Below are 27,289 nucleotides of genomic sequence, written 5' to 3' on the forward strand. Positions count from 1 at the left end.
TAGCACAACACGCTAGTAATTTGCTAGCCTGTTAACGGGCCACCTGTGCGCTCAGTTATTTTTTATTTATTTTTCTCTCGTGCGCTCGCGCCTTTCAGTTCATAAAAAGCCCAGGTGAGTAAGAATTAGTTAACAAACACGGTGAGTAATGTCTTGTCCTGTTATTGTCACCTGCACTTCATGTCACATGTTTAGCATAGCCTTCTCTGTCGGCAATATAGGATTTATATGTGATAAATGCAAGGAGACAGTCAGGCTTACGGAGAAGATTTCAGAACTAGAGACACGCATCCAAACTTTAATTGCGGATAGTAAGAGTGCTAGAGCTTTAGATACTATTTTGGATGCACCTAGCATAGTGAACTCTTTACATGATTCGGTTCCGGCTGAATTAGTGCCTGTGCAGCAAGGCAAATGGGTGACAGTGAAGGATCGCTCTAGTCGCGGATCAAAAAAACACTCTTCCGTTCCGATTACCATAACAAATCGATTTGCCCTGCTCAGTAAAACACCCACTGAGAATTCTGTTGATTGTGCCCTAGTAATTGGTGATTCGATCACACGGAACGTGAAAATAGAGACAGCAGCCACCACAGTCACATGTTTGCCGGGAGCCAGAGCGCCTGACATCAAAGCAAATTTAAAAGTGCTGGCTAATGCTAATCGTAAATTCTCTAAGATTATTATTCACGTCGGCACTAATGATGTTCGACTCCGCCAGTCGGAGATCACCAAAATTAATATTAAAGAGGTGTGTGAACTCGCAAGTACGATGTCAAGCACTGTAATTTGCTCTGGCCCCCTTCCTGTTCGCAGGAGTGATGAGATAGTTAGTAGATTGTGTTCACTCAAAGGCTGGCTGTCGAGGTGGTGTCCGCTTAATAATATAGAATTCATAGACAATTGGAAAAGTTTTTGGGGCAAACCTGACCTGTTGAAAAGAGATGGTATTCATCCGTCCTGGGATGGTGCTGCTCTTCTCTCTAGTAATTTGGCTCATAGTCTTAGAGATAAAAAATGACAAATTGGGCACCAGGTCAGGAAGCAGACAGACTGGCTTTTACCGACTGTCTGCTAGTGGCCTCGCGTCACCAAGGTCAGATAAATCCCATCACATAGAGCCTCTTTCACCTAGATATCATCATATAGAGACTGTGTCTGTTCCCCGAATTTGGAAATCCAAAAAACGTCCAAACCCATCTAAGGTTAAAAATTTAATTGATGTTCAACAAATAAAAAACAGATATAATACAGATGAGCAAATGCTAAAGCTTGGGTTGCTGAATATTCAATCCCTTACTCCAAAAGCACTCATTGTTAATGATATGATTTCGGATAATAACCTAGATGTGCTGTGTTTGACAGAAACCTGGCTAAAACCAAACGATTACATTACTTTAAATGAGTCCACCCCGCAAGATTACTGTTATAAACATGAACCTCGTCTGAAACGCAAAGGGGGAGATGTTGCTGTAATTTATAGTAATATTTTCAAAACCACTAAGAAATCAAGTTTTAAATATACATATTTTGAAGTGTTGAGTGCTTAATGTAAAAATATATAGTGTAAACGATAAATCACGTTTGAGATTTGTGCTGGCTACTGTATACAGGCCACCAGGGTACCATAAAGATTTTATCAAAGAATTTGCGGACTTTCTATCAGGATTAGTATTGGCTGCAGATAAAGTACTAATTGTTGGTGATTTTAATATACACATAGATAATGAAAAAGATGCATTGGGATTGGCATTTAAAGACATTGTAAACTCTATTGGAGTTATATTGCAACAGAAACTTTTAACTCTCTCTTTTCCAGCACTTTAGACACAGTTGCTCCATTGCGCTTAAAGAAGATTAAAGAAAATAGTCCAACGCCGTGGTACAACGAGCACACTCGGGCCCTTAAGAGAGCAGCCAGAAAAATGGAGCGCAACTGGAAGAAAACAAAACTAGAGGTATTTCGGATTTCATGGAAGGAGAGCTCGATTACTTACAGAGAGGCTTTAAAAGCTGCTAGATCTGCTTGTTTTTCAACCCTATTAGAAGAAAATAAACATAATCCTAGGTATTTATTTGAAACAGTGGCTAAACTAACGGAAAAGAAAGCTTCAAGCCCAGAAGTTTCCAAGCAACACAGCAGTAATGATTTTATGAACTTCTTCACTTATAAGATTGATAATATCAGGGACAAAATTATAACTATGCAACTGTCTACTACAGTATCGCATCAGGGAGTGCATTTTGGTCTCCCTGAGGAAAAATGTTATTCATTTATTGCTATAGGAGAGGAAGAAATTTGCAAACTCGTTAATTAATCTAAATCGACAACATGTATGTTAGATATTAGAAAAAGCAGTATCCTCACAACTGTGTTCCTTTCTTGAAAGAAATTATATCTGCGAGGATTTTCAGTCCGGATTTAGACCATACCATAGTACCGAGACAGCTCTCATTAGAGTCACAAATGATTTGCTCTTATCATCCGATCGTGGTTGTATCTCTCTATTAGTGTTACTCGATCTTAGTGCTGCATTTGACACCATTGACCACAACATTCTTTTGAATAGACTTGAAAACTATGTTGGCATTAGTGGAATTGCACTAGCACGGTTTAAATCATACTTATCTGACCGTTATCAGTTTGTAGCAGTAAATGAAGAGATGTCTTATCGATCACAAGTTCAGTATGGTGTACCACAAGGCTCAGTACTAGGACCGTTGCTGTTCACTCTGTACATGCTACCATTAGGAGATATCATTAGGAAACATGGAATTAGTTTTCACTGTTATGCTGACGATACTCAGCTGTATATTTCTTCAAAACCTAACGAAACTAAAAAAATTGGATGACTAGTAATTTCCTACTTCTAAATTCTGAAAAAACGGAGATTCTAATTATTGGACAAAAAACTCCCACACGTAATAATCTAGAATACTGTCTAACACTTGGATGGCTGCTCTGTTAAGTCTTCGTCGTCGGTTAGGAACCTGGGTGTGCTCTTTGATACCAATCTTTCATTTGAAAGTCACGTGTCTAGTATCTGTAAAACCGCATTTTTCCATCTTAAAAATATATCTAAATTACGCCATATGCTCTCATTGACAAATGCGGAACAATTAGTTCATGCGTTCATGACCTCAAGGCTAGATTATTGTAATGATCTACTGGGTGGTTGTCCTGCACGCTTAATAAACAAACTACAGCTGGTCCAAAATGCAGCAGCTCGAGTTCTTACCAGAACCAGGAAGTATGACCATATTAACCCGGTTCTGTCAACACTGCATTGGCTGCCTATTAAACATCACATACATTTTAAAATATTGCTGATTACTTACAAAGCACTAAATGGTTTAGCTCCCCAGTACTTAAGCGAGCTCTTAAAAGTATGCACTGGTCAGCTGTTTGGAACCACCGAAGCAAACTCCTAACGAACTTTGCTATGGCCAGATTTAGTTCAAAATGGGGCCTTGTATTAGTTATACCTGGGGCCTTGTATTATGAAATTTTGATGAGTGGTTCATGAGAAAAAAAAAATCACATACAAATATTATTTTTAAACTGAAACTGTTTCATTGTGGAAAGTCCTTGAGGCTAATGTGTTTCCATGAAGACAGGGACTCTCATGTGAAATTTTAAGTGTCTAACTCAAACAGGCTAGTGGGGCTGATGGCAAATGTAACCATGAATTTTGAGGTAACCATTCATCTAATAAATGCACAAAATGAAACTAGCCACAGAAAATCAGTGTCTGTAGTTTTCACTATAAAAATGACAAATTATTGCTGTTTATATCATTAAAAAATAAACATAAAAAGTCTATTTTTGTTTGAGTTTCTTGTCATTGTCTTTCTTGAAATCTTTCTTCATAAAACACAAAGGACAACAAATAAAAGCTGATTTGTGTTTTTGGAATTTTGGCAGCAGATTGGATCCTGTGATTAGTGTCATTAATGTGATCATGAAGCATTTGTCTGTACAAACACACACGTGCTCACCCGTCCAGCCGAACATCTGGCAGACTCCTGTTGAGCGCGATCATGTCACTGGCCATCAGGTTGAACTGATTGATTTTAAAGAGCTCTTTCATTTTGTCCTGCTCATCTTTGGGAATAATCACAGCCTTCCCCATTTCACCTGGAGCCTCGTAGGTGCGCGACATCACCGCTGGAACAGAGAAAGCAGGGTGACAGTCAGTGTGGATTATTTATTCAAATTGCATGGTACTCTGTCTAAACCTTGTGCCCACCCATATATTTATTGCACACACGTTTTGTCTCTGGTTGGATTGTTAAAGGGCTGGTATAATGCCCTTTTCAGAAGATGTAAAATAAGTCTTTGATGTCCCCAGAGTGTGTATGTGAAGTTTTAGCTCAAAATACCCCACAGATATTTTTATATAGCATGTTAAAGTTGTCACTTTTTAAGGGTGAGCAAAAACGCACCGTTTTTGTGTCTGTTCCTTTAAATGCAAATGAGCTGCTGCTCCCAGAACAGAGGGTGGAGCTTCAAGAGCTTGTGTCATTTTACCTATGCATATAACTATGCAACTGTCTACTACAGTATCGCATCAGGGAGTGCATTTTAGTCTCCCTGAGGAAAAATTTGATTCATTTATTGCTATAGGAGAGGAAGAAATTTGCAAACTCGTTAATTAATCTAAATCGACAACATGTATGTTAGACCCTATACCGACTAAGCTACTGAAAGAGATGCTCCCAGAGGTCATAGATCCTCTTCTTAATATCATTAATTCGTCTTTGTCTCTAGGATACGTACCAAAAACCTTTAAGCTGGCTATGATTAAACCGCTTGTTAAAAAAACGCAACTTGATCCTACAGAATTAGTCAATTACAGGCCGATCTCGAATCTGCCTTTTCTGTCAAAGATATTAGAATGCAAATGAGCTGCTGCTCCCAGAACAGAGGGCGGAGCTTCAAGAGCTTGTGTCATTTTACCTCACACAGACATGCACTGGAAATTTCAAAAACTTTTAGCCTTTTATGTTAAAACCGAAGTCAGAAAGATGGAGAGACTCAAGAAGAAGTGATAATATGTAGACAACATTTCTGAATGGTTAGTTGGTGAATTTATGTAGTTTATGTGTAATTATCTTCTACTCAATGATTAGCATATTCTGTCCGGGGGCGGGTTTATGTAAATTTTAGGGTTAGTGATGTCACTAACCCGGGAGTTATATTGTGTAGTCCTTACCAGCCGTTTGTTGTAGTCCTTAAAAAGCTATTTCTTTAAAAGAAAATATCTCCCTTTGCTTTGAACTTTGAGCGTTGTAACTTTGCAGATGTTGTTTATGCTCAAACAGCAGCATCACACACTAACTAAAGTTAGAAAAGTGAAATCATATTCAACCACCCCTTTAAAAGGGTCAGCCATGACATCAAAAAAAGGTGCAATTTGCATTATTTCTAATTGAGCATCCCTTTTCACTTAGAAGTTAATATTTGCAATTTACTTCACATATGGAAATAAAATGGCTTGTAAATACTCAAGCTCAGATATCACAACCACATATTGCACATGACTTGTGGTATTCTGTCCTACATGCGTGTTCCATCTACGCAACACTGACAGATAGCTAACAGAAGTCAGAAAAGGTGCAGATGCAGGAGTAAAATTGAAAGATTTACTGTTATATTCTTTCCTCTTCCTTCTCTTTTTTTTTTTTTTTTTTTTGGTAAAAAGGCAAAGCCTTTCCGAGGCACAAAATCGTAAAGGAAACAGAGAGATGAGACTTGTTGGCCAACCACATGCAAAGAATCTGGAACACTGTGGTTATTTCCTGGTTAGCCTCTAAGTCAAGTCAAGTCATCTTCATTTATATAGTGCTTTTAACAATGTAGATTGTTCCAAAGCGGCTTTACAGAGATACAAGGATAGTTTAAAGTAACAGAGATTGTTTTGGCTTTATAGCAGTTCTTGAATAAAGAACTCACCCAAGAGTCACATGATCTAAACCCAGTGTTGGGGAGTAACGGAATACATGTACCGGCGTTACGTATTCAGAATACAAATTATGAGTAACTGTATTCCGTTACAGTTACAATTTAAATAGTTGGTATTTAGAATACAGTTACATTGTTGAAATCAATGGATTACATGACAATACTTCTCTGTTTCACAAGTTTATTCACTCTCTAAATAAATTAAGCCAACTCCATGCATTTCCCAGAAGCCCCAATATGAAAACGAAAAAAATGCGCGGTTTGCGTGATCAGTCACAATGGAGTCAGAAGAGGAGCAGTGGGAGCTAGAGGTAGAGATGGAGCCGGAACAACAGAGCCAGGGCAAGAATGCGTCTATATCTTGGAAATTCAAACAGCATTTCACATTAAAGAAAGAGAAGGGAGAACGAAATATAACTGTGCAGTGCAACCTCTGCTTGCCAGCAACCAACCCTCTTTTCAGCGTCCAAAGACTCCACCTCCAACCTGAAGAAGCATCTTAAAGTATGTTTTTTTTCCAAATACGTAGACCTAGACCACAAAACTAGTTGAAGATCTTTTTTTTTTTTTTTTTTTGGCAATTCCAGCGTTATGGACGTGACATTTGCAGTCAAAACTTGAAATATAAATTCTCAGAAAATGCATTAATACCAATAGTGAAACGTCTGTTTATATATCCATACTCCCTTAATAAAGGAGGCCAGACATTAGAAAAATCTCGGTCTACATGTGTTTTATATTTAATATGAGGGAAATAAACATGCGTGACACAAAAAAATCGTGAACTTTTAGGTGGCAAATTTTTTTTTGTTGTAATTCTATGAATTACACTGCGCAAACCAAAAGTAATACTAATCACCGGATGAAGAAGGGTCAGCCTCCACAGAACATAAAATATTTATTTTATTTTATTTTTTGTATTCGCATTTATGAGGAAAAAACAATGTTACGGTCGTGACAGTTCCCCGTTACGGACGTGAGCGCTCTGAAAGGTGCACTAAAAGACTGCTCTAAAACTTTTACAGAGAGCTCAAACAGAAAGCACAAAGCCTTTCTTTAAAGTGAATTTCGTTTTGTATTAATTGTATCTTAATTTTAATCAATGTTTCATCAACCAATTGCCTGGATTTAATAAGAAGTAAATATAGCAGACAAAAGATAATCAGGACACGGAGGCGCCGGCGTGTGAACTGGAGCTGGTCTCAAAGGTAGTAGGCCCTACTTGCCTCACAGACATGTCTACTTTTAAACAGAACAATTCAACACGAAAGAACTGCTCTCTGCATATGTAATCCGTATGAAATGTGCATTTCTCTCTGGCGCGTTCACTAGGCTACTGCGAAGATCGCGAGTCAGCATTGTCAACTTCATCTTTGTAGCCGACACTGACAAAGAAAACACTTGTTTAAAATGAAAATATTAATTTTACAATTAATATTTTAAATTACAATTTAATTTTAATTACAATTAAAATATCTCCTTTCTATATTTTACATATTCATAATTATTACTTTTGCTGGTTCTTTGTGCCAGCTTTTAGGTGCTTTATTGGCATACGCGTCACCACCGCATCACCGCACCCCCACCCCACAAGAATAGGCATGTTTATTAAGCAGGATTTGATGGCCGACACTTATAAAATGCAGTTCAATGTGGAAGTAATCCAAGTATTCAGAATACATTACTCAGATTGAGTAACGTAACGGAATACGTTACAAAAGACATTTTTGGGCATGTATTCTGTATTCTGTAACGAAATACGTTTTGAAAGTATCCTTCCCAACACTGTCTAAACCAACCACTAAGAAAACATCTTACAGTAATCAATTTCTTTGTTGTAACACCAAACTGCCACAAGATGGTGCTAAGAAATAAAAAACAAATGTGTGCCATGACACTCCCCACCTGGTATTGTTTAGAGACCACTATATAACCTGAGAATGTTCACATAAGACCACACAAAATATCAGTCCTCTGTTGGCATGAGCAGAACTGTTTCCAATATAGGTCTGAGGAATGTCTTGATTGTCCCATTCCTTGCAACTCTTAGTTCAACCGTTCTGACTCTTTTGTCACTGCTGGTGAAAATCTTGGTCACAATAGGCCGTTCATTGCGCTTACTTTGCGCATCCTTAAGAAGGACAACATCACCCTGTCTTAGATTTTGTCGTTCCTCTTTCCATTTGGTTCGGCTTTGAAGCGTTGCAAGGTATTCATGCCTCCATCTGCCCCAGAAAGTGTTGGTGAGATGTTGCACCCTTCTCCATTGCTGTCTATTGAGATTGGTTTCCTTGAAGTCTCTATTTTTAAATGATGTAAATTATATCAAGGCCTGTCTCGGGCCTCAACACATGGACAAGGCTTTGACATGGTTCATTCATTTGACAAGGTTGACATGGTTCATCTCCAGCAGGAGACAATAACCTCAGTTGAGACTGATTAATGACGTAATCACAAGTGTGATCAGAAACTTCTCTCACATCAGAAATCCTTTCTCTGAACTCACTATCTGCTGCTGCCTCCAAAACCTTTGCCTCAGCGATGGCTGCTGCCACCTCACTTTCATGCTTTATAGCTGACAGAGACGCTTGCATGCGTGCCTCTGTAACTTTCAGTTGAGCCTTCTCAATCAAGATTTCAGATTCTTTTTTAAGGAATTCAGTCCTGGCCCGTGCAGCTTCCAGTTTAGCGCGAGCCCTGGCAGCAGCTATGCTAGCCGATGAGCTTCTAGATCTATTAGTCGAAGCAGAGGCTATAGATCTTGTACCTGTACTTCACTCTGTAGCTTCCTCAACCTCCGTAGCTTTCTTGTTGTGCCAGGTTTACGTTCTGACGTGTCGACTCTTATTTTGAAATTCTGTACTTTAGTCCTTTAGTTCCTGTCCACTCTGTTTAGTTTCGGTTTCTTTGGTTACTGATAAAGTCCTCGTTTGTTTCTGCAGTCACGTATTAATTTCGCCTTTGTCTGGTTTGGTTTCCTTAGTTTGCCCAATGTATTTATAGCCCTGTGATTTCAGTTGTTTGTTGGTTGTCATTAGCCGCTTTTCCATTATAGACTTGCGCAAAACTTGTGTGATATTTTCTAAATGTCAATAAAAAACTATTGCAAAATGACGCCGTTTCCATTAACCGATGTTATGCGACTGAAAAGTCTTTTTTTTTTTCCTCTTGCGATAAGTCATTCCAAAAATCATGGCAATGGATCTTGGTAGGTTTACATATCTCAGCCACCGCACTATCCATTGTTTTAAATCAAAGGAGACATAGGCATGTTATCCAAGCATTAATGGCAAGGAAATACCCTAATACTTGTGAGTGGCACATACAGTATGAGGTGTTTCTGGATGTTTCTCCCTCATCTCTGCTTTAAGGTCTTGATTGTGGAATTTATTTGTTGTTTAGAATCCAGTATTCCCGTAATTCTTTTGTCTTTTATGAGTTTAATACAGGATTCTGTCTCGTCTTCTGTCCAAAGCAAACATACCGCTACGTCAGGCGACCTGTAAATGCGCAATAACTGTTTCCATTGCAGTTTTGCGAAATATTCCTTTTTCGAATTGCCTGAAAAACCACCTCATGCGAGCGTAAAAACAGTTTTGCAATATATGGGAGTTTTTGTGAAATTGACGCGTTTCCATTGAGCATATTTTCAATTCGCAATTTTAATTTGTGCAATTTGAAGGGTAATGGAAACGTGGCTATTGACACATTGTGGGGTTTGCGTTTATTCCTTGATACCTTGAGATCTAGCGATCTCCTGCACGTTTTATTTTATGGTAATCGTTTTTGAAAACGACAGCGTATCCTTTATCATATGTGTTGGCTAGCAGCCACACTGTTACACAGTGAGATGACAGAAGGCATGGAAAAGATTGTGTACAACAGACTTTTCAGCTAACTTTTGATCATGTTAATAATTTAGACGCCGTATAAATTTGCTAATTAAGTACGATAGAGTAGGCGTTATAGGTTAAGCCCATATTTGCCCTGTGGTAACTGAAGATGCTCCTTCAAAAACATTAAAGTAGCACATGTTTGCTAGTGAATCATTTCCAGGATTTTCACCCTCCTACAGACTGCCCTGCATCTGATTACTAGAAAATGAAAACAAAAACAGTATTTATACAAGTAAACACAAAAACAAATGCATCATTTAACCAGCCAACAGATAAGAACTCAGTTTTTTGAGTGGTTTTGCCCTTGGAAAACTCACTGCCACAATGCTAGGATGCATTCCAAGTGGTTACTAGGGTATAACAAGATGTTGAGTTGTTGCTAGGGTTTTATGAATGGTTTGAACATCACTGTGCTTTGTAATCTACAATATAATTTGAGGGTTTTTATCACTGCCTTCTATAAACCTACAGTCTGAACTTTCCCAGAGCGATAAATCCATCTGCAGAAGACCAGGTTAAGAGGGTTCAATCCAAACCTCTCTCAGCCAATCACAGTCCTCAGTAATGGCTTGTCTGATCTGTTGGGTTTCTCAGTTAAGAGGTCAGGGTGAACCTGGTGGTCTGCAGGGGCAGGTTTAGACAGGATTACTCTGCAGATTAGAAGCAATATATTCAATGTACTCTGCAATATAAGGAGTGCTGTGACTGCAGTATGACGAAGAGCAACTTATCAAGGTCTTTGACAATAACGGCAAGAATTAAACTCTGCAGCATCGCTTCTTAACGTCTGTCTTCAACCTTCACAGTATTTCAAAGCAGAACACCAGGGGATTTGATATACCCTTACACACTGCTCTCTTACTTAGCTGCCTAATCCAAAAATAGCATCCATTTGGGCACAAGGACAGCCCATAATATCATGTCATTGAAATAAATCTGGAAGCGTTGTCCCATACTCTCTGTTCCAAAACCTTGTTGCCTTCATAAGCAGTATTTTAAGCTTTTTGAAAAGGAAAGACTCCACATTATGGATAAATTACAAAGCAGCAACACTTATAGACTTTGTGCTGGAGACAATGTACTGTGTCAAAATGTACTGCTTTAATAATAATTAAAAAAAAAAATTATGAATCCAAGATATCAGACAAAGTGAAAAAAAGGTTAATAAGGTATGAGGTTTTGGAACAGAGCCGATCTGACCCTTTTGAAGAGATTCTCTAGAGTTATTCATAAAGATGTCTAAAAGACGTTAAATAATTAATACTCACTAAGCATCTCTCTTTTGTTTTATTAGAATGTAAAGCTCTGTTTCATTCTCAGTCTGGGAAGAGGGTGATGTATACTTAATGATGTAGCAATTAAGATGTGGAAGCAACAATACCCCACTGCATTACTATATTGATCCCAGTACAATATTTATTAAGCAATAAGATCCATATTTGTAGCAACCTCTGTCCTCTCTTTAAGGTGGCTGTTTTTGTGATACATCTACTGTAGTATCTAAGAACAACTTAATAATTGGCTGCACAGTAAAGCTAAAAATAAACCAACTTGTTTTATCTTTTGAACAGACTAAAAGTAAAATCTTCCTTTGATAGGATATTTGAAAATATATCTACAGTAGATATAATTTTAAAGAGACATGAAATAGAAGGAAACTCTAAAGACTGGACAAGACTGATCACATTAGTGGTGTTTCCATTACTATTACTACACTTAGGGCCAGATTAACTAAAATCTTGTGCCTAGCGCAAACCCTCTTTTGGCGTAAAAAAAAAATACTGTCAGGATTTACTAATGACACACAGTGAAATAAATTGTGCTGAAAAGGCGTGGACAGGGTTATTTTTGCAGCTGCCCTTATTGGATATGCATTTGTAGAAAATTCCCTTTCAGATGCAACATTTATGGGAGAGTATATAAATTAATAATGCAAGGTGATTTACTAAGGTTTGTGCTCCTCAATTTACTGTATATGCGCCATTATTTAATGCCCCCAAAAAGCATGTCTTAAAGGGGACCTATTATGCAAAATTCCCTTTTATAAGATGTTTGAAAACCAATGTGTGTCCGCAGTGAGTGAGAACAACCAGCCTATAATAGTAAAAAGATTTTTTTTTAATTCCCATAAATCAAAAGCAGTCTCTTCAAACGAGCTGATTCAGATTCCCCCCTACAATGACGTCATTGTAGTAGGGAGAAGCCCCACCCACAGCCGGTGACGATCTATACTTCTGCCAATCATTTTGCACCGGTCTGCTTTTCATCGCTGGATTTAAAAAAAGGTTGATTCTGAAAGATGGGTCAATACCAACGCTTCGGATCCAGACAAAGTAAGCATACGTCATATGCCTTGAGTCCTTCCAAATTTCCTTTCTGAAAGAGAACTTGTTGGCACTTTCCAAGAGGAGGCGCTGTCCGCCACGGCAATGGAGGCCGTCCTTCTGTGCTAACCTGCATTTAGATACATCTCTCCTTGATTTCTGAGTCTGCTTGCACATTACAAGAAGATTACATTCATCTGTTTTGGATAAAACTGAAAACGCATTACAGCTCCACTCACTGGACATTCCAATTTCAAAGTGCCGACTGAAGCACCATAATGTAATTTTGCAGAAACGTCACTACAGGCACATTTTCCCAATGAGCCTGGGTTGCTGTTTTTTTCTTGGGCCAGTTAGTATGCAATCACTATAGACATTAAATGCAACTATCTAAATGACACTGAGGACACCTTAGCAACCTCATAGTAATGCCCTAGCAACCACTGACAACACACTAGCATTGTGGCAAAGAGCTGTGCAACGGAAATCATCAATAGCCATTCACCTTTTTTTATCAGAAAATGTAAAAACATAGTTCTGTATTATGAAATAATATGAAATATATATTATATGCCAAAGGAAGTGGAATTATCTGCATTTATAAGACTAGGCATAATGGATATACTCACATCAGAAGATCAGTGAATCAGCTATGCCAACTGCCAATTAATTTTTATATAAGATACTTGCTAGCCAATGAAGTCGAACTCTATAATTAACAAACTAATTAAGAGAATCAGTAGGTAATAAGAATTCAGGCTAAAATATAAAGGTAATAATTAACAAGCAATTATGGACCTAAAATCATTATAGTGCACATTGGTATATGCACTGTACAGGTATAAGTGGCTTGCTGAAGTGTATAAAATTCCCTGCTTGAAACTGAACTTTCAAGTTTTGTGCTGATTTCATAACCTTTAGATAACCACCTCTTGCCATCAGGGCTAGCTAATCACTGGCGATGACCTCAATAAGAGAAGATCTTTAAGCTGGTCCGACCTTGTAAAAAAAGCAATCTATCGCAAATAGCCGACAGACTGCAGTGCTTCTAAGCCCTGCTCTTTCAGCATTGTGGCTGCTTTGACCTCATCTGTCTGTTTAATACCCTAATTGCTTTCCTGCCATTATTAAATCCTGAATGCATAGATACAGATTGTATTTCAGACCGACACAAGCTTCCTGTTTGTACACTTCATTAGAAGCAACAAGCAGACCACGGAATCTGAATACATAAGACATTTGATGAGGCTCAGAAAAAGACTGTGATTATGGTTGTTGGTGGGCCACATCTAAACCTGAAAGCAGCTTACGGTACGAGTTAAACCTGTTTACCAGGCAGAGCATTGAAGTGAGGACAAGGATCTGATGATGCTGGGATTAAACAGTAAGAAATGAGCAGCTGGTGAGCACACTTCAAGAGATTCCACGGCCAGAAAACAATGACAATTCACTTCATATTGAAAGTTCTGCTTGAAAACAGAAGTGGCTTGATTATAACATCGGTCCCACTTTATATTAAGTGGCCCTAATACCTGTGAACTTACATGTGTACATAGTATTTAACTACAGTGTAAATACACATTGGTACATAGTATCTACAGCTGTAATATTTGTGTAACTACACATATGTAACAACCCACGGAATGGAATGTGTAAGTACAAATGTGTAACAGGACATTGGTAACAACACTTTTTGTCACTTCGGTAAGTACATATGTGTAACAAGAATTATTTAACTACACTTTGTAACAACAATATGTATTTACACAAGTTGTTTCACTTCCACATGCATTCTTAAATACTGCAGTTGCCAGTTTGGAATACACTGAAACTTTATGAAAACAATGATGATTCCTACAGTATGTGTATACCATGTATTTATGACTGGCAGGACTAATGTTGAATTACAACTAAAGTTTCACCTTGTGATACCAGTGTACTTGCATGGTAAGTCCTCAGGAACTGTCCACTTAATATAAAGTGTAAAACGGTCACAACTTACTGTGTAATTTGCAAAACCTAAACATCTGTGTAACACTATAATAACAGTGTACTTACATGGTAACTCTGCAGGAACTTTCCACTTAATATAAAGTGTAATTGTTAAGGTAATTGTAGTGTACCATCAGAGTCGTTACATGATAATTCCACAGGAAAAGTAATTTAACAATTGCATGGGTGAAATGCCCAAGTATTAAACCTTGATCACTTCTCAGTAAATAATGTATAGAGGACTGCGAGAAGAAGAAAAAAAAAGCAGTAAAGCTAAACAATGTTTATTAATACACATTACACTCAACAGTGTAACAGATTCTGAAGTAAAACGTCTGTGTACCTGCAGCTGGGTTAACACTAGAACAGCACAAGGTCCTTTAGACTGCCTAAAATAAAACTAGAAAAACTCTGCCACTGTGAAAGTAAATCTGCTTTTAACATACTGACATGGTTGGAAATTAAATACATTTATATCCAAATTGGTAAATGCAGTATATAAGACTGCGTCTGGAAGTGGAACAACTTGTGTAAATACATATTGTTGTTACAAAATATAGTTACATAAATCCTGTGTACTTACTGAAGTGAAAAAAGTGTTGTTACCAATGTCCTGTTACACATTTGTACTTACATATACCATTCCGTGGGTTGTTACATATGTGTAGATACACAAATATTACAGCTATAGATACTATGTACCAATGTGTACTCACACAGTAGTTAAATACTATGTACACATGCAGTTACCATGTAAGTTCACAGGTATTATAGGGCCACAATATAAAGTGGGACCACCTAGGTCAAAATGTATTTAAAATACATTTTTTTCACACTAAGTATAGTACAAAAAGCCATTAACATATTTACTGACATATCACTTGAGATTTACTGATATAAATATTATAATTACACTTTATTTGGAGTACTTCTTTATTGAGTATTAATATATATTAATATTAAGCCTAAAATGTGTTTCAATATCACTGTTAGAAATGATAATATGATCACTGTATAATGTCAGTCTTTAAATGCAAGATATTTAAAGTATACTTGCAATAGTTCTATTTTAGCACAATCAAATATACTTAAGTATATCTTCAGTTGAATCTCAGCACTACGTCTGGATAACTTAAGTACATCAAGTACAAAATTAGCTGTTCCAATTTAGCAGACTAATTATATCAATTTAGTATACCAAAAGTACAATTGCAGGGTATTTATATTAAGTGCATCAAGATGTAAATGTATTTGTAGTATACTTAGCATTCAATAAATGTATTTCAAATACATTTTGCTATATTTATTTTTCACTAGGGTAAACTATACAGTTTTATTTATATCTATACTCTAGAGTTTTTTTACACAAGAGTGTGGTCATATATCAATCATCTGATGTATCTAACTTTTTTTTTTTTTAAACTTACCTGATCTATCTCAGTTGCTCAGTGAACCGAAACAAACAGATGAACTAGAGGAAATGACTAGCACTATGAGCACCATTTTCTCTAGTACATTAGACATCGTTGCACCAATTAGATTAAAAAAGGTTAGAGAGAAAACGAAAGCACCATGGTACAACAGTGCTACGCATGTTATCAAGAGAGAAACTCGTAATTTAGAGCGTAAATGGAAACAAACTAATTTAGAGGTCTTTAGAATCGCGTGGAAAGACAGTATGTCACGTTATAAAAAGGCCCTAAAAGCAGCCAGGGCTGAGCACCTCCGCAAACTAATAGAAAATAACCAAAATAATCCAAGGTTTTTATTTAACACCGTGGCTAGACTAACAAATAAACAGACGTTACCTGAGCAAAATATTCCGTTACAGTTTAGTAGTAATGATTTTATGAATTTCTTCACTGAGAAAATAGAAAGCATCAGAAACACAATTGTAAATGTACAATCTTTAATGGTGTCTTATGATTCAGCCTCAATTATCCCTCAAGAACAACTACACCGCTTTACTACTATAGGACAGGAAATAAACTACTAAATAAGACAGCTAAATAAACTTATCACTTCATCTAAAACAACAACATGTTTATTAGATCCAATGCCCACTAAACTTTCTTTCAGTAGTTTAGTGGGCATTGGATCTAATAAACATGTTGTTGTTACCTGTAGTGGCAGAGCCTCTTCTCAATATTATTAACTCGTCTTTATCTTTAGGTCATGTTCCAAGAATATTCAAGTTGGCAGTTATAAAACCTCTTATTAAGAAACCACAATTAGATCATAATAATCTAGCAAATTACAGACCGATTTCAAATCTTCCATTTATGTCTAAAATACTAGAAAAAGTGGTGTCCGCTCAACTGGGCTCTTTCTTGCAAGAAAATGATATCTATGAGAAGTTTCAGTCTGGGTTCAGGCCGCACCATAGCACAGAAACTGTGCTCGTTAAAATTACAAATGATTTACTTCTAGCTTCTGACCAAGGCTGTATCTCAATACTAGTTTTACTCGATCTTAGTGCTGCGTTCGACACTGTAGATCACAAAATACTCTTAGATAGACTACAAAACTACACTGGTGTTCAGGGACGGGCATTAAACTGGTTCAGATCGTACTTATCAGACCGTTACCATTTTGTCTGTTTAAATGGGGAAAAATCGATCATAACTCCAGTAAACTATGGAGTGCCGCAAGGATCTGTGTTAGGCCCTCTGCTATTCTCAATATACATGCTGCCACTTGGTAATATTATAAGAAAACATGGAATTAATTTCCACTGTTATGCGGATGACACTCAATTATATATTTCATCACGACCAGATGAAAACAATAAATTATCTAAATTGACAGAGTGTGTTAAAGATATAAAATACTGGATGACGTGTAATTTTCTGCTATTAAATTCAGATAAAACGGAGGTATTACTTATTAGTCCAAAAAACTGCCCACATAACCTCTTACAATACAACTTTAATTTAGAAGGATGTCCTGTTACTTTATCCACTACAGTAAAAGACCTGGGTGTTATACTAGACCGCAACTTGTCTTTTGAAAATCATATTTCATGTTACAAGAACAGCCTTTTTCCACCTTAGAAACATTGCTAAGCTACGTAATATGCTATCTGTTTCTGATGCAGAAAAGTTAGTTCATGCATTCATGACCTCGAGACTAGATTACTGTAATGCTTTATTAGCTGGTTGTCCTGCATCCTCAATAAACAAGCTACAATTAGTGCAAAATGCCGCCGCTAGAGTTCTTACTAGATCAAGAAAATATGATCATATAACACCAATTCTATCGTCTCTACACTGGTTACCTATAAAGTTCCGTATCAATTACAAAGTATTACTACTGACCTATAAAGCCCTAAATGGTTTAGCTCCAGTGTATTTAACGGATCTTCTATCGCCCTACAATCCATCGCGCTCTTTGAGATCACTAAATTCGAGGCTTCTGGTCATTCCTAGAATATCTAAGTCCTCTAAAGGAGGGAGGGCGTTTTCACATTTAGCTCCTAAACTCTGGAATGGCCTTCCTGATATTGTTCGAGTCTCAGACTCGCTGTCCCAGTTTAAAACTAGATTAAAGACGCATCTCTTTAGCCAAGCATTCACATAATACTTACCTTTTATACTACAGTTGAATCAGATTGAATGCATTAATATTATGAACAGCAGCTACGCTAATTATTTCCCATCTGCTTTTCTGTTGTTATCTCGGGACGCTAGTCCCGAATACAGATCGTCAGCTCCAGTTTGTATCCAGCCTCCCATGGAAACTACAGATGCCCCAACACCCGTGAAGAGACGACTCGAAGCCCGTGAAGAGACGACTCGACGCCCGTGAAGAGACGACTCGACGCCCGTGAAGAGACGACTCGACGCTGGCGATATGTTTATGCCCTAAATCAATACATGATTAACTAACTGTATTTCTCTATGTACATTTCTGAAATGCACTTTCTGTAAAGCTGCTTTGAAACAATATGTATTGTGAAAAGCGCTATACAAATAAATTTGAATTGAATTGAATTGAATTGAAACTGATTTTTTTTCTACTGACTGTTTACTGTATTTTTATTTTATTTTATGGAGTGAGAAAAAGAGATATTCAAAATTCCCCTCTGTAAAAACCTATTACTCTAATAGATTACTTGACTAGATAAGGCCCCATTTGCATTTTTAAATATTACTGACGAAGTATGGTGGTATCTATTAGTTAATATTTGTATCGTTCTCCTGCAGTGTCTTGCCTTCATTATTTACTGAAAATGTTCTGCTCAAATGTTATTTGTGCTTTGGCAAACATTCAAACTGGTGTGTTGCAAGGTCTGCATTTGCCCTCAGATGTATTGGTTGTATAAAATAAAGCAACCTGCAATCTGAACAAAAACCTGACATTTTGTGTTTCACAGAAGAAAGAAAGTCACACAGGTCTGTAAGGACAGTAAATGGTGACATTTTTCATTGTGGGTTTAACTTTTCCTTTCAAATACAGACTGTATGCTTATCATTATATTTACAAAGTGAGTGTATAAGTAAGTACACAAACACATCTGCACGGGTGCACAACGAGCCATCTTAAGAGGCAGTAAATATGAACAGTGGACACCTGGACTCCTGAAGGTAATGAATAACCCTTACCATTCTGTTAAACGGTCTGACTCACCTCTGAGCGCAGGCAGGAGTGAGTGTTCCTTCTTACTATCGCATTTGTTGCACTCACTGAAGTACAGCAATAGGAAGACGTCCACTAGCACCCAGACCAGAGAGGTGGTCAGCACCACCTTACAGTACACAAAGCGTCTCATGAGCTCCTGTTGGCGTCAGGACCCCACAGATGGGCAGATGAGAGGGACACAGGAGATGGGGCAGGGGGAGTTGTGACAGGACACACCTTGAGACGTCATCCCACTGGAAGAAGACAAGAAATGCATAAGTATTATAAGATTGAAATCCTTCTTTGCAAAACTCAGATAACATAGAGCAGATACACTGTTCATTTAGCCTTCAGAAATGATACATAGCAAGACTAGCAAGAGTTAAAAGACCAAATTACAGACATAATTGCAGATATGCTGAGTATAACAGGTTGATCTGAGATAAACCCTGAGGGTCCTATTTTAACGAACTAAGCGCATGGTCTAAAGCGCACGACGCAAGTGTAGGAAGGGCATGTCTGAATCCACTTTTGCTAGTTTAATGACGGGAAAAATGGTCAGCGCGCCCGGCGCATGGTCTAAGAGGGTTGTTCCTATTCTCTTAATGAGTAATGGGTGTGTTTTGCGTGTAACATGCAATGAACCAATCAGAGTCTCATCCCCCATTCCCTTTAAAAGCCAGTTGCACTCACGCCATGGCGGATTGCTATTTACATGACGGAATTTGCAAGCGGAAAGACCGAACGCTTCTCCAGAGCGCAAACGGATCTGCTCGTGCGCAAGGTTAAAGCGTGCAAGCAGACCATCTCCGGAACAAGCCAGATTCCACCATATATTTATGTACACAATAATAATCTTTTACATTGTAATCCTTTTATTTTTAAAATAATTTTTAAACTTGTATTTTATTTTTATGTTTGTGTGCTGCTGCGTGTCCCTGTGTGTGTAATAAACAGAGTGTGCGCACGTTGTGGACCCTCCTATAGGCGCATATTACTAATGTGCTCTTTAAATAACAAAAAAAATATTGCACCATTGACTTCAGACCAGGTTTTTGTTGGTCAATGGCGCAGTATATTTCAGTTGCCTCAAAATAGCAATGAGCCAACAATGCACCTGAACACACCTCGTTTTCAGACCAGCAGCCCATGGGTCCACAAACGGGTGCAAATGCATTTATTTAAACAACATGGCGCAGAACGTGAAAATGATAACTGTGTCAGGCTGAAACTTGCAAAAAACACTTGCGATGCCACAATGTGGTGCCACATTGCGCCGGGTGTATGATAGGCCCCTGAGTCTCTGATCAGTCATTTATCTACTCATTGTGAAAGTAGTGTTTCACTCTCAAACTAGTAATTTTATACAATATGCAAGTTAATTAATGCAAATGCTTGTAGCAATGCAAGTTTGACTTCACAGATTGTTGTGCTCAGAATTCAAATGTCAGAATGAGAGTCGTAGATCCAAATGCAAGCAAACAGTTTATTGAAGGCAGGTTGAACAGATGAATAACTCAAAACACCACGTATAGCAGGCGGGCGACCAGGATATAAATACAGCGGAGAGGATGAGTGATATAAATAGTCCTGGGTGAATGCCAACCGAGACCTGGAATAAAGAGAACTCCACACGATCTCCAGAAGTCTGGGAACACAGACGAGATCGAGGAAATAACTCCGTAAGGAACTCAGGCACCTGAACTGGGTAAGAGAGCATAAACAAGAGTGACGAACCGACACCATGCAATAATCACTCCCGCTAGATATAGGCAGCTAACAAACAGAATTAACTAGTTGCAGCTGTGGGCTGATTAAGTGATCAGCTGGTTTCTAAGCAACAAACAAGCAACACACACACAGATCCCACACCCACAAACATATCAACAGATACACAAAACCAGACACTGTGACATCAAAACTGCAAGTATGCTTTGCATTTTCAGTTTTGTCTTTCTAGTCAACTATTCAAAGGGTCACTTTGAGTAAATAAATGTGTTTTGTTATATTTTGGTTGTAGGGCCCTTAATTAATATTACATCTGGTTACCTAAATAATATTGCAATAATAATTCCATAACCCCATTGTACTTAAGTTTGTTACCGTACAGTAACACAAGAACAAACAACCTAGGCTTATTATACATGCCTCCACCTACATTTTTGCAAAGCTCCAAAAACCAATACATAATATTCACTGCAGTTTCCAGCTGAAATGAACACTAAAAGGATTGAAAGGGAAAGCTCCTCTCTTAAGATTGCTCCTGTCTGCCTTGCTGCTGATCAATTGCTATCAATTACTATCATTCCTTTTTGTTTATATTGCTAAATATAACTTACTCATCAACATATATTAGATATCATCTAATATTGCCTATCACATTAATCTGACATCGCTAGCTTTTATCTAAATCGTTATCGCTAGCACAACACGCTAGTATCTCGCTAGCCTGTTAACCTGCCATGTGTGCTTGCCGTCTTTTTTTATTTTTATCTCACGCGCTTGCGCTTTTTACGAGTCTATCAAACAACTGTGGTAAGTAGGATCAGTCAACAAACACAGTGAGTAATGTCTTCTCCTGTTATTACCACTTGCACTTCATGTCACAAGTATAGCAAAGCCTTCTCTGTCAGTACTGAGGGCATTACATGTGATAAATGTAGGGAGATAGTCATGCTGACAGAGAAGATTTCAGAACTAGAGAAAAACATCCAAACTTTAATTGAGGATAGTAAGAGTGCAAGGGCTTTAGATACTAGTTTGATTGCGACTAGCTTTATGAACTCTGTACATTGTTCGGTTCCGGCTGTAGAGCCCGTGCAGTAGGGCAACTGGGTGACCGTGAGACGCTGTAGTCGCAGGACAAAACAACACTCTTCCGCTCCGATTACCATAACAAATAGATTCTCCCCACTCAGTGAAACACCCACTGAGAATCCTGTTGAAAGTGCCCTAGTTATTGGTGGTTCTATTACAAGGAACGTGAAAATAGAGCCACCAGCCACCATAGTCACATGTTTGCCGGGAGCCAGAGCGCCTGACATCAAAGCAAATTTAAAAGTGCTGGCTAATGCTAATCATAAATTCTCTAAGATTATTATTCACGTCGGCACTAATGATGTTCGACTCCGCCAGTCGGAGATCACTAAAATTAATGTTAAAGAGGTGTGTGAACTCGCAAGTACGATGTCAGGCACTGTAATTTGCTCTGGCCTCCTTCCTGTTTGCAGGAGTGATGAGATAATTAGTAGATTGTCCTCACTCAATGGCTAAGTGGTGTCCGCAAAATAATATAGATTTCATAGACAATTGGAAAAGTTTTTGGGGCAGACCTGACCTGTTGAAAAGAGATGGTATTCATCCCTCCTGGGGTGGTGCTGCTCTTCTCTCTAGTAATATGGCAGAGTTTACTGTCAGGAATAGGGTTGGGCATCGAGAACCGGTTCCAACTGGGAACCGTTTAAAAAATAACGATGCCATTGGAATTGTTTAGAAAATTTGTTTTCGATTCCGATCATAGGTTCCAAAAGCGCAAGTTTTGGTTTCCATAGTGGCCACTGGATCGTCATAGAATAGTGCAAAAGTACACAAATTGGGACACACCTTAATTTTTGTGTGATTCTTTGCACAAGGCTGTTATGACCTCAGAACACTTAGCATAGTGCATGATTTGTAAACTAATCTATTTTGATGGTTGCATTACATAACTAGCTCCATATGGCTTTTTGGCCATAATAAACTTGTCCGGAAGCTCACCTGCTCACTTGTGATGCAGAACGCTTGAATATGAGTATTGTCATACACGAGTCATGATAAAAAGAGCTTGAAGACATGTAATAGCAAGCTTCAGGTTGCTTCAGAAATTTATTGTATATTTTTTTTTCTCACGTTTGCTTTTGTTAACACTTTTAGTTAGGTTTAAGATAAGATATAGCATAGTGGAAATTTTTTTTTTTTTTTTTTTTTTTTTTTTACATATTAGAGCATTAACATTTTAGCACCACTCACCAGACATTTCATTTAAAAACTGCCGCGATACATACAACCATCAACATAACAAAATTATGCCAGATTCACATTCATCTTTCAGATAAAACTGAACACTTGTAGTGACACTCACTGGACATTTCACTTTAAAATAGTTGCTTGTTACTAGAAAGCAAACTATACTGAAAAGTCAAGTCAAGTCAAGCCACATTTATTTATATAGCGCTTTTTACAATACAAATTGTTTCAAAGCAGCTTTACAGAGATATAATTAACAGGAAAATAATGCAAACAAGTTATTAATTTAGTTAATTTATATTATATTATTGTTGAATATTAAATTAAATGTTAAATTTAATGTCCCCAACTAAGCAAGCCAAAAGCCAATGGCAACAAAGGTGAAAAAAGGCGAAAAAGGTGACAGTGGCAAGGAACCAAAACTCCATCAGCTGAGCTACTATAGTAGTTATTAATGTTTTACACCCTTTTTATTTTTCTTCTTCTTTTTAATTAGTTTGTAACTTCCTAATTCTGTTGTCTACACTGCAAGCAAGAGGTGTGACACAAGATCACTCCTGTTATAATGAACGAGGTACTTCTCTTTTGTTCTCTGTGCCCTCTCTCCACCTTCTCTTTTTACTGCAGTCTGGAAACAGTACACTCACTCCAGACTGTATGTCCTTTTCCTTCAGGGAATGCCTGGACAGCAAACAGTGAATCCATATAGAATTAATTCTATATATATACACTCAAAAGCACAAGTTGACAATGAAAGTCTAAAAACTCAGCCCTTGAGACTGTGGTGTACAGTTACCTCAAAGCTATTACCATTAGTCTCCTGAAACTCAAAACCTAAAGAAAGCATTGATTGGGTCTTAATTAAGAGGCTTTCACTTCACATTGGGCTTTTGAAAGTCTGATAGTCACAGCTTTGTAGCAAATGAGACCTTGCTAATTTGCAGCCATAATTTATTTGACACATTTGCTTAGAGTTTACTAATAACACCCTACTAATGACTATTTTAGCTCTGCAGAATTTTTACAGATTGTTTCAATGTATTAAAATAACTATCACTGCATAAAGGTTAAGAAGCACAGAACTATGCAACACAATAAAAGTACACAGACATGATAAAACAGCACAGTGAAATCATGTGCACATATTTTGCAGAATATTGCCTACATGTTTCCAAAGTCAACTGACATAATATATGATTGATTATGCCACAAGATAAGAGAAAAAAAAAGCGGTTTATGGCATAGTTATCCTACCCTAGTTATCTACATAGGTCACTAAGTGAGCATGTCTCAGAGCTTAGTTAACTCACTAATCCTCTGATCCTTTAGCTTTTATTTCCTTTTACAAAACACTCACACTAAAATCAGGTCCAGTGGCAGAAAATGTGCTTGAGTTCTTGAGTCAGCAGCTTTCACTTCAAATTAAAGACAAACACAATTTTTCCTTAAGGCGTTTTTTTCATGCAGTTTTTTCATGATGGTGGCCTGCATATATCCACATACATCTGTGCATCAGTTGACTAACACACACTCACTAACGCACACACACACACACACACACACACACACCTTTAGACTCACAGTATGCCATCAGATGCCCAAGGCAACATCTGAGAATAATTATTCTCTCTCAGTAAATGACAGCTGGGGAATCCATCATAAAATTATATATCTAGGAATAGGATATTTATCAAAAAAGCCCTTTAAATTGTATTTAATGTTAACTACCTTATGATAAACATTATTCTTTGGTTGTTTACAAAAGATCATCCAAGCTCTTGTCAAGTTGACTGGAGCAACTGCATTTATTCTATCCAAACCCACCAGTAATAACCCCTCACAACCCGAATATTATCATTTTTCAGTTAGTTATGCATTGCAAAACTCAAAATTGGTTTGACAAGAAATGTCATAACAATCAAAAACTGACATAATGCTGTTGACGTGCTAATTTTAAAATATGTTTGGGTCACAAGCTCCCAAAAAAATGTAAGTTTTAATGACACAAAATGCTCAGGTTGTAGTTATTAAATAAATAAATAAATGATGTTGGTTGGTTTCCACACGAAAACAAAACGATGACTGCTAGGCTATACAAGTTTAAAATGTTAACCCCCAATGAGTTATTTTCGTATAGTCTGGCTTTGGTTTTGCATCGATTCGTGAATGCTTAAATGTGCTCTCAATATTTAAGGTAGTTATTTACATGTAAGGCAATGACACTTCTGTACTTACTGAATAAAGCTGAATGACACCTTGAGCTCCCGATGACCAGCCAACAACGTGTTGCGTCCGTTTCCTATAATTTATAATTCCAACACGATTTCATGTGTAGGTTATTTCTTGGTAGGCTACGAGCAACGACATATTCCCAATAAAAATAAAAATAAATGAATGAGTAATTAAACGAATAACAGGCCGGATTTTTTTGGCCAAATACACCTCGAGCTGTCCCTTACAGCACTGTCTGTGTGAGAAATGATGCTGCATGCATTCTGTCCACTGCATCACTGGACATATGTCATTCCTGGAATCAGATGAGGATGCTGGAGCTATATGTCCTGCACCAGGTTTCAGGTTGTGTCTTCATCTGAATTTTTTTTTTTGCTTGTCCTCAGAAATGCTTTCATATGATGTCGGAATCGTTCCGGTTGGGGTATTGGATTTAGGATGACTGGAGACAAGAGGCGTGTCCATCTTAAAACACCAATGCGCAAGTGCGCCGAGGACATCTGGTACATGTAGGCTATTTCTAAAGGCAGATCTCTCGTTGAAGAAAAAAAAGACAATTCTACTTCTGATGCATGACACTATTACCAATCATTCAGAATCATAATAATTCAGTGGTTAATATTAGGCTTTTTTTATTTATTTTTTACTGCTGCAAACTCATGCCTTTCTTCTTCCTACGATTAAACGTTACAAAATAAAGTATGGGTGCTGTTGTTGTATTTAATTAGAACCTGCAGTACTACTTAATCCATAATGAACAAAAAAATGTATTAATAAGTATGATATATAGTAGGCTAATTGATTACATTACCTTTTTTCACGGGACATGAGGACATGTTCACATGTTTTAACAGCACATTTTACCAAGTTTTGTTTTATAGCTATGTTTCATAGCCTACAAATGATTAAAATTATTTTATATGATTTTTACATAATTGTTATGACATACTTGATAGTTGCATTCATTTTCAATTCGCCATCCATGGTTCACAAATTTGCTGCCCACAGTGGAATTTACAGACACGGCAGCGACACCTGCTGTACGCAGTAGAAACTAGACACAGTGGATATTATTTTAGAAATGTCCAACTTGCCCTGTTCTGTCTATGCAATGTTTCAACACACACACACAAAACATTTTCCATGTTTTCTGGTTGTGAACTGTCTGCTGTCTGATCGGAAAACTATAATAAAGTCAATGCAGATTTTTTTTTATTTTTTATTTTTTATTTTTTTTATGTTTCTGGTCAAAATTTGTAAAAATGTTACAAAGATAAATTTGCAAATAAATTTCATCTGAAACATCTGATTGATCTAGACAGGATTGATTTCCAACAGATATATAATATTTAAGACATATGATACAACAACAATACATGAGCCAACTGCCATTTCAGTAATTTTTTGCTGTGTTCTTCTCTATACCTGGTTAAGATTTAAAATGGGTTCATCCTCTGGCATTGACTGGCATAACGTCTAAAAACATTTGTGTCCTAATACATTTTTGCAAATTAAACAGGTGTTATTCTGCTATATAATGATAAATAACACAAATTGATGAAGCTGAAACATGCATGATCTTAATGGGGCTTCAGTTGAGGGAAACTTTTGACGATGTGAAATTAAAGGAGAACTCCGGTCAATTTTAACATTGAGCTCATTTTTTTGTACATTTGGAGTGCTGTCAGTACAGAGAACAACGACAAAAATCGGTGTTGCCTACAACGTGTTATCCTCTTTTTAAAATTTGCACCCTGTTGACTTCAATGGGGCAAGTTTTAAACCTGCTTTTAGCCTCTTAACATCCTTGATGTGTCATTACAAGTGAACAGGTCATGTGAGTGATTCCTTCAGAGTGAACGCGGGTGAATCTGACTGCAGTAGATGTGAAAGATATGAATAAAAATGATGTTTATTCAGCCAGCAAATGAATGCTGTAGTCGATTGTAATCGACAGTATGCAGAATGCTGTAATCGACAGTAGTCGATTGTCGAGTTCACGCGCGTGATCATAGGTACTAAACCTATGCGCGTGAACTCGACAATCGATTACTGTGGACTTCGACCGAAAACAGGATGTAAATACAGGTATGTGCGCTGGCTGAATAAACATCATTTTTTATATATTTCTTTCACATCTACTGCAGTCAGATTCACCCGCGTTCACTCCGAAGGAATCACTCACATGACCTGTGCACTTGTAATGACACATCAAGGATGTTAAGAGGCTAAAAGCAGGTTTAAAACTTGCTCCA

General features: G+C 37.5%; 1 protein-coding gene across 6 annotated transcripts in view; it reads right to left on the minus strand.

Moving 5' to 3' along the window:
* galnt13 (polypeptide N-acetylgalactosaminyltransferase 13) overlaps positions 1 to 25,523 on the minus strand; it is a 114,790-nt gene extending 89,267 nt beyond the window's left edge. For all 6 annotated transcript variants that reach the window (XR_014628968.1, XR_014628969.1, XM_084421505.1 and 3 more), the window contains exons 1-3: positions 25,038 to 25,523; positions 18,807 to 19,051; positions 4,000 to 4,168 (exon numbers count right to left, since the gene is read on the minus strand). Coding sequence is in view for 4 of the 6 variants with exons in the window: in XM_084421505.1 (XP_084277631.1) it covers positions 4,000 to 4,168; positions 18,807 to 18,948 (311 nt within the window). In the remaining 2 variants the exon portion in view is untranslated. The remainder of the gene's footprint in view (positions 1 to 3,999; positions 4,169 to 18,806; positions 19,052 to 25,037) is intronic.
* Positions 25,524 to 27,289: the final 1,766 nt, after the last annotated feature.

The sequence above is a fragment of the Rutilus rutilus genome (genome assembly GCF_951802725.1).
Source record: "Rutilus rutilus genome assembly, chromosome: 10".
NCBI lineage: Eukaryota > Metazoa > Chordata > Actinopteri > Cypriniformes > Leuciscidae > Rutilus > Rutilus rutilus.